The following is a 9,163-nucleotide window of genomic DNA, read 5'->3' on the forward strand; positions in this document are numbered from 1 at the left end:
ATTTGGCAGTATGTGTTGAGTGCTATGAGAATGGACATATTCTGACCCCATAATCCTACTTCTGTAAAGTGGCCTGAAATATTAGAAACAGTGTTATGGACAAATTTGTTCCTTGAAGCATTATTTGTAATTCCAAACAAAACAAAAAACAAATTGTGACAACCTAAATACACGAAAGTAAGGGAATAGTTAAGTCAGTAACAGCACATCCACTTGATATACTATCAACAAAAATGATTGCTCTACAGACATTTTCAAGTCAAATGAAAATAGTGCTAAAGCCATATGTTCAATATGTCATACTATGTAGGAAGGAAATATGTACATTAAAAAATGCTTGGAGAAGGCTGGGCATGGTGGCTCATGCCTGTAAACCCAGCACTTTGGGAGGCCGAGGCGGGTGGATCACCTGAGGTCGGGAGGTCGAGACCTGCCTGACCAACATGGAGAAACCCATTTCTAATAAAAATACAAAATTAGCTAGGTGTGGTGGTGCGTGCCTGTCATCCCAGCTACTCGGGAGGCTGAGGTAGGAGAATCACTTGAACCTGGGAAGTGGAGGTTGCGGTGAGCTGAGATCACACCACTGCACTCCAGCCTGGGCAACAAGAGTAAAACTCTGTCTCAAAAACAAACAAACAAACAAACAAACAAACAAACAAAAAAACACCAAAAAAAAAATGCTCAGAAAAAATAAATCAAAATCCTTTCTTTGTTTATGTTATGGTAATAACTTTTTTCTTTTAAAAAAAATTTTCCAATTTTATGCAATGTAGTTATATTACTTTTATAATGAAAAACATAAATATAATAAATGCTTAAGACTATATATGTTAAGTTTATGGTTGTTATTACTTTAGGGGTTCCTCAGAAGTGTTGCGTTTAACCCAGTTCAGGGCTCAGACCCTGGGAGCCTGGTTCCCAGCTGTGGCTGCCCAGTGCAGTCCCTGGGGAGCTTTAAAATCTACTACTGTTGGAATCCTACCCCCAGAGATGCAAATTGTACTGATTTTGGATGAGATAATCTGGAGAAAATGACTTTAAAAAATATTTCTTTTAAAACTACTTACTTTAAAATAATTCCAAACGTATATCAAGACACATTAATTTTTAAATTTTACCACATTTGATTTATCATTCTCTTTGTCTCTAATAATATATTACAGTTTGTGTTCTGAACCATTTTAAGGAAGGTTACAAGCACCATGCCTCCTTATCCCTTAATACTTCAACATTCCTAAGAACAAAGATATTCTCTATCATAAGCAGAATGCAGTTATAAAAATCAAGAAATTTAAGATAGACACAACAGCTTATTCATATTCTAATTCTAAGACAAGCATTTGACAAAGAAGGTAGTTATTATGGAGGAACTGGCTTTCTTCTCATTGTTACTCTGACTACACAGACCATCAGCTACAAAGCAGCAGGAATCAGCCCTTATACCAGGAATCAGACCTGTCCTTTCTCATGTTTCTTCAGACTCCTTCCATTCTCTGAGCTCCCATATATCATTCTAGCCAGTCCCCTTTTATTCCAATAAGTTTTATGTTATCTAGGGTCAGTTTCTGTTGCTTGCCACCAAAGAACCCTGCTAGTTTAAAGTAGTTGAGCTGGGACTGTTGCTAGAATACTTGAGTTCTTCATGAGTGTCTTTAAGCTTATTGGGCTGTTCTAGGACATTCCTCCTCTCCTTTTTAGGACACAGAATGCTTCAGGATACAGAAACTGGTGGAAGACAAGTATCATTCCTGTCCACAGGAGATCTGACCACACCTGACTGGGACTCCAAGGATCAAATCCTGACTTAAGAAAAATCCTAGAAGGCTGAGGCTCTGAGTGAGCAAAAAGCATTGCTAAAAGCTGCTAATCCCAAGACTAGAGGAAGCTATGGCCAGGGACCTCCTGCAGACATGGGACTCCAAAGGTGACTGCTTCAGTTCCCTGTGTCTGGCGAGTCCTCTGGATGGGAGTCCTGTGGAGGTTTGTCAAGACTGCACCTGTCATGGACACCCCCTCAGGTCTTCGTGGAGGAAAACCAGTTGTCTGCGGGCCCAGGGGATCCACCAGCCTCCAGGCAGGATGTCAGGAGCTGCCTTTGTCTGGCATTCCAGCATTGCGGCATTCAAGTGTAGGGCTTTTGCCTGCTCCATGATAAGAAAACCTTTGACCAGGGAACTTCTGTCTGGGCAAGTCTGCTCAACTCCAGGAGTTGTGGGCTGCATATTTCCCTGGAGGAAGAAAGATGCTGAAAAATGCATTTTCTGCCTCTCTGCTTCTCACTGTCTTATCTATGTTGATTGAATATGTGGGATTGTGCTAAGAAGGAAGGGAGGTTTTAATGCTCCCATTGAATACAAAAGCATGAGAAGGTCTCTCCTTCTGCTCTCTTTCTCTTGACATCCTCCTTCTTTCAAAAGTTTCTGGCTCACTGGTCAAGAATTAGTTAGAAGACTCTAAATGGGAAGAAGGCTTAGACTCAAATTCTGACTATAAATAAATGCAATTGAGGAGGTGAATATATGCTATTTGCAGTTGGTTAAAAAATAGATTTTAAAAGTTCTCACTGCAAAACATTGATAAGTCTGTTAAGTGATGGATATGGTAAGCAGCTTGATTTAATCATTCACAATGTAAGCATATATCAAAGCATTACATTGCAGCCCATAAATTATATAATTATTATTTGCCAATTAAAAATAGAATTAAATTTAGAAATTTTTGAAGTATACTTTTTTCTGAAATGTTATTGAACCTAACGGCACATTTTACAGCCAGAATAAACAAATCCAGAAAATGCAGTGTATATTGTTGTGACAAGAGAGAACTGTGAAATGGAATGAGCATTAGCTTGGGATCAGTAGGCTAGGTCTCCAGTCATGGCTCAGCCCCCACAAAAAAGTGGCCTCAGTTAAATTTCTTCATATTGTGTTGAGGCTCAAAAGAGATCATGGAAAGCTGTTAACTCTGGGCACACAGTGAGCCCACAACAAATGTTATTAGATTTGTGTATGGGTTGCTCTCTTTCAACTGCTTATTCAGTTTCCATTGACTTGAATTGAATAAACCTATAGTACTGTCATCTGATTTAGGTTGAAGTTTACCAAACTGTTTGACATTTCAGATCATAGAGAAATGGATTAGAATAGCAAGGGACCCAATGTTGACTCTTGCATTGTGAACTGATTATCCTTAACCTATACCTTATTGAAAAATAAGTGATCTAGCGTCAGTGCCAGAGGACTGCAGCTTGCAGTTTTATGGCTGGGAGATGTTTAATTTTACACAGGAATTGTCAGGTTGCCAGGATTTCTGTCCAATGGGAAATCCATTTTCAGACTAAACACTAAGCATAGATTTAAAATGCCTTCCATGGGAATAGAGAAGAGAAAGCTTGGATCTTATGGAAAGACCATAAATGGCAGAGAAAATTCAGATACAAACACAGAACTTCATAGATCCATAGCTACCCCCATAGTCCATGTACACCAGTCCTTCAGAACCTGGTGGATGCGGGTAAAGCTTTCCTTAGAAATTAATGTGTCAAGACTTTCAGGTTGTTCTTCAAGCAAATGGATAAGCAAGGATTAGAAATGGAATTCCAAATCAAGAAACGAACATTCCAGCTTAGGCCAATCCTAGTGGGACCAAAACAAGGTAAGATAAAAAGAAGCACACCTAAATCAAACCAATTGTAATGAGCAAATGAGTAATTTAGGTTAAAAACAAAAGGTGGGATCAAAAACTGCAAAATGTGCTGCATTTTTGGTGTTATTTTTTTCCCGTTTCCCTCTAAGGATGTCTTTAGTACTGCCCATGTCCAGACTATACCAAAACAAAGGTGGCAAAACCCAACAAAAGTTGGAAACTTAGCAATCTAGCAATATCTACTTCTTAGCCTTGTTCTGTTTCTTGTCTTGGGATATCTGATATCCAGCCACAGTGTTTTGACTATGCACGTGGAGTGCCTGATATTAATCCTTCCATAAAGAGTCCTGTTAAGTGGGTCATCACGGGCCCCTCAGCACAGGTCAAAAGGATTCATAGCACAAGTGATCGTAGTTAAGGGCCAGGGAGGGATGAAGTGTTTACATCTCGAGATGGAGAAAGGGAGGACATACCTTATGCTCCTGAGGGGAGAAAATTTTGTAGTTCTGTAATAAAATGGTACGTTGGTAGATAAAAGAAAAGCAACAGTTTTTACTCAGCATGAAAATGAGTAGGGTAAGGCATTGGAAAAAGCATTAAGTTGAGTCACAATTACAACTTTCTTATCAATTTAATACACCTGTTGAGGCTGCAGGAGTGCAGGTAGAGCAAGGATTGGAGTTGAAAGGGAATTGCTTTCAGGCGTTTGGAGGAAAGTCACGTGGGATGTTCCATAAGTACTCATTGCCGTGTTGCATTGCTGGTGCTGTGCCACACGCTTTCCTCTCTACCTGTGAGCCACTTAGGAATTAGAAACATTTTTGCTAAGCTGTCAGCATATGTGGACCTGGAATTCTCACTCTCCAGGTCATGAAATCTACTCTGTTTGTCTGACGCTGAGCCAGTGACTTTGGATCCGGCCAGAGCCCAGCAGCTCATCCTGTATTAATAGCAAGGCAAGTCTTAGGGGGTAGAGCTTCGGTATTTATAGGTTTTATCTTTTCAAAGTACTTTAAGATAATTTCATTCCCCTAATGGCCCTGTCAGAAAGGTGAGCTCAAAATTAGACCCATTTGAAAGACGGGAACATTAAAACACAAAATGTACATGAGAAGCACAATATGGAGCCAGGTTCTGTAGGCAAAGACACTGTGGCCTCAAGGAACCACCTAGTCCCTCCAGACCTCAGGGTCACCAACTGGTGAAGTAGTAGACATCGAATCAGGGGTTTTAAAACATTTCTGGCTGCCATTCATACTAATAGTTTGTAGTGTGACTCAGTGCACATATTTCTATGTATATAAAAATGCAACTGAAATACATTTCACAGAAAGATGTGGACCTTCACAGTATTCATTATTATATTACACTTGAATATTGTCTCTATTCCGTTCTGTTCCAGTTTACTATTTTTTTAAAGTCTTATAATTTCAACACACCAATATTGATTTCATGACTCCACTAATGGGTTAAAACTTATAGTTTGAAAAAACAGTGAACTATATGATTATTAATGACCCTTTCAATATTTATTTCCAGTTACATACCTGAAGTCAAGAAATCAGGAACTCAATACCTGGTCTAAAGACCATGCCCTGTCACTGCTCAGGTGTTTTGATAAGGTAATGATCTCTTCCTGAATTATGAGTCCCGCATTCACTCTTGTACTAATTCAAGCGTAGTCCTGTAATCTTTCTGCAGTTCATTCGAATGTTTTTTGATATGTTGATTAATTGTCTCACAAATCTTCTTGTTTGAAAAGACAAATCTAGGTTCGGATTCAAGCTTCGCTAGTTAAAACACTCTCCCTAATTTTCTTGAATCTTCTTGTAAAATGGGATAAATGAGCTTGTTGCAAGGGTCAACCATCAGCAATGTAAGCCCATAGCATGTGCAGGTGCAGGTGTGTGGCAAGCATCAAATAAGCAGTCCTTTCTTGATGGGTGTGCTGGGCACTGTGCTGGCACTGGTGTGACAAAGACCATGACCTGGAACACACCCCTAAGGGGCTCTGGTGCTTCTCAGGCTTGCCCTCTTTCTCTTTTTGTTTTGTAAACTGCCTTGAAAATTGACCAATACAACACAAACATTTTTCTGTCCGCAAGTAGAACTGCAGGAAATAATTTTTAATGGTTGGTTGGTATTACATTTTATGATTGCACCATAATTTATTTCATCATTTCTTCCTTATTTTTTAGGTGTTTCTAGTTTTTTACTTTGAAAATCTTTTTATATAAAAGCAATGCATGAGGACTGAAATTTGAAATTGTTCTGTAGAAATGTAAAACCATTCTCCCTTTCTACTCCATCTCTTCCCATTCTTCAGCAATAACTACTATTAATAGTTTCTTGAGTATGCTTTTTAAATATTTTCTAATGCATATAAAATTTTGCATATATTTATATAATTATGTGAATGAGTTAATATATATATGTAGAAAGCAAGATCTGCAATATGCCTTTTAAAATTAGTATATTTGGAACACCTTTTGTTGCTAGCACATGTAGATTCATTTTGTTTTCTAAGTGGCTGTATGTATTCCATTGTATAGATGGACCATAATTTATTTAACTCATCCCCTACTTATTCAAATTCAGTGTATTCTAAAAGTTGTGTCTAGATTTTGCTATGATAAACAATTATGCCATAAACATCTGTGCACCCTCTTGAGATAACTGTGGGATAACTAATAGAAATGGAATCGTTTTATGTGTTTATAGTTGTGATCTATGTTACCAAGTTACTCTCCTGAAAGATGTGCTAATTTACGCTTGTACCAACAGTGTATGAGAATGTCTATGTCTGCAAAACCTCTCTAAACTTGGTATTCCATCAATATTTTATCTTTGAGATCTCTTTTTTTCTTATTTGGAAATATTAACAATGTTTATGTTAACTCAGTGGAGAAAAGTAGGAGACATTTGGATAAGAGGGGTTAATGCCCCTTCCCATTCAGGCATTATTTGGGAGGAAAGCTGCTCATGGGACAAGTCATTTTACCTTCCAGGAGAGATTTGACACTGGCCATCGACTATATGTGCAGCAAACACTTTTTCTGAAGGCTATAGGCATCCACCATGTGACAGATCATGAATCAAATGACCTGCAAGGCTAGATAGCCTTTCTCAGCCCTGCCACAGGCAGCTATGTTGATGCTGATGTGACTGATTTTACTTCCTCCCCTTTATTCACCAACAGAGAGGTCGCTATCACACCACCATCTTCTGTTGCTTAGGTCGTGGCTTATGAAGAATAGACTCTGGGAGCACATTGGAAATCAACACTCTTGCCTTATGCAGGACAGATGCTGAAATTCTCTTAAGAGTAGCTTCATGATCATTTTCTTTGTAAACACGGATTAACTCACTTGCCATCTTCAGGCAGAAGAAAATCCTCTTCCCTTCCCCACCCCACCCCTATACCTTTTAGACTCTGCAACTCTGTATTCTGAATTTTTTAAAGAAAATCTACAAATTAGAAATATCATTTTAGGGACAATCAGTATTAGGTTTCAATGTAACAGCAACTGTTGAATAAGAGAAAATACCTACTTTCAAAGCCCACATGTCAGTAAATAGTAATAATAAAGAAGTAGTAAAACTGGCTCAAGGAAAACTAGCAGAGGATTCAAAACTAGCAGATTCAAATGACCAAATGTACACAGAAGCAGCAAGATTCATATTGTTGAAATGTGACAGTGGACCTTAGAAATAATTAAACGAAACATCCTCAGTTCATGTGATGAATGAGAACATGGATACACAAAGAGGAGATATGACTTAGCCCAGGTCACACAGTATGTTAGAGGCACTGTCGTGACCTGTGATAATAGCAAATAAGAATGGCATGTTGAATTCTCAACAGCATGTACATTTGGCATTGAAAGGGAATTATTTTTATGTACAGAATGCTCCTATGTGAGCTGAATAATGTCATGTATTGAATGCACTAAAACCAAATGGATGCAATATCCAGTTTATTCTACATTTCCAGTGTTAATAGAGCATTTTAATCACCTTCTCTAGTCGAATTTGTTTCCTTCAGAACAACACTCCTGCTGAGCACCATGTTTCCATGAAACTCTGTTTTTTTCTCTGCAACTGTGAAACTCTTGTCTTGTTCCTCTGAAATTAGATAACCACAGGCAGGCTCCAGGCTACACCCACATTCTAGAAATATTTTCTGAAAGGTTTTCTAACTTCTTGGAGAAGCTGCTGTTGTCTCTAATGGCAAAATCAATAGGGGGAAAATAAAAACACTTTAATTTGGGAAATTCTAGCACTTCCAACCAATGAGACCGGAAAGATAGGAAACAATCTGCTCTGCTCAAACATAAAAGTTCTCCCTGGGAAGTTCAGTGGAACACGGCAGCTTGTCTTAGACTCAGAAAATTCTGGGTCTTTGGGATGAAAAAAAAAAAAAAAATTAAATTAAAAGTCTTTTTGTTGGCTTGTGTACCAGAAACAGAACATTCACTACATGTGGGCTTGCAGGAGAAAAGAGGCCAACTCTGGGCACAGTTTCCTCCCACCTTCCAGAGAAGCCACTGAGCCACACCCTAGTGCCTTCTGTGTGGGGCACAGTTTTAGTTTATTATTATTATTAAACTCACTATCTGTCATCTTTCAGTAGGTTATGCTACGGTAGCCAACAACACTAAAATCTTAGTGGCTTCAAAAAGAAAGGGATTTTATTGTTGTTGTTTTCCCTCCTTGCTCACACTATCAGCTGCAAGTTGGCACCACTGGTCTCCTTCATTCTGGAATTCAGGCTACAAGCGCAGCCTCTTTCTGGAGCTTGTCATTCTCTCGATAGAGGGCAAGGAGAGCAAGATGGCTGTGGGGAAGCCACAATGCCTCTTAACGCTTTCTGCTAGAACACACACGTTCACTTCCACTCTCATTTCGTTGGCCAAAGCCGGTCCCTTAGCCAAGCTGTTGTCAATATGGCAGCGCAGAGCGGCACACTCCTTGTCTTCTCCGACTGGGGACTCTGCAAGTCACGTGGCAGGGGCAAGCCAAGTGGGGAAGGGGCAGAGAAAACTCGGGAACAACTGCACAACCTGCCACTCAGGCTGAGTCCCAGAAACGTTGTGCTCCTCAAAAGTCAGAGGGGACGGGGTGTTCTGACCAATAGCTCTGAAGCCAAGGGGCATCAATATTTAGTCATGATTCTAAAAGTAGGGATGGGTTAAGGTCAAAGTTCATGGGAGGTGTGGTTTCACTCTATGTAGCCCACATTACCCACCCGTCCCACCCTCATCTTTTCCTCCTTACTGAAATAGGTACGTTTGATGTGGTTTCTACGTTTTCCAAAATTGGATAAGATGGCAACAACAGAAAAAGTCTATTAGGATGTTTTCCATATGGCTGAGCCTTGGATTTTTTTTATGTGGAAAAATGGTTTAAGTGGGTGATTTTGAGTGGTGGCTGTAAAAGAAAAATCCAATTTTGAATCATTTCTGAGCCAATTTTCCCTACTTGTGTGTTTAGCTAAAACAAGGAAAAAAAGCAA

General features: G+C 39.3%; 1 protein-coding gene across 1 annotated transcript in view; it reads left to right on the top strand.

Moving 5' to 3' along the window:
• Positions 1-8,853, top strand: part of LYPD6 (LY6/PLAUR domain containing 6) — a 166,575-nt gene extending 157,722 nt beyond the window's left edge. Inside the window, exon 6 of the mRNA XM_009182209.4 lies at positions 1,702-8,853. Within this exon, the coding sequence (XP_009180473.1) occupies positions 1,702-1,703 (2 nt within the window). The 3' untranslated portion in view covers positions 1,704-8,853. The remainder of the gene's footprint in view (positions 1-1,701) is intronic.
• Positions 8,854-9,163: the final 310 nt, after the last annotated feature.

The sequence above is a fragment of the Papio anubis genome, chromosome 10 (assembly GCF_008728515.1).
Source record: "Papio anubis isolate 15944 chromosome 10, Panubis1.0, whole genome shotgun sequence".
Taxonomy (NCBI): Eukaryota; Metazoa; Chordata; class Mammalia; order Primates; family Cercopithecidae; genus Papio; species Papio anubis.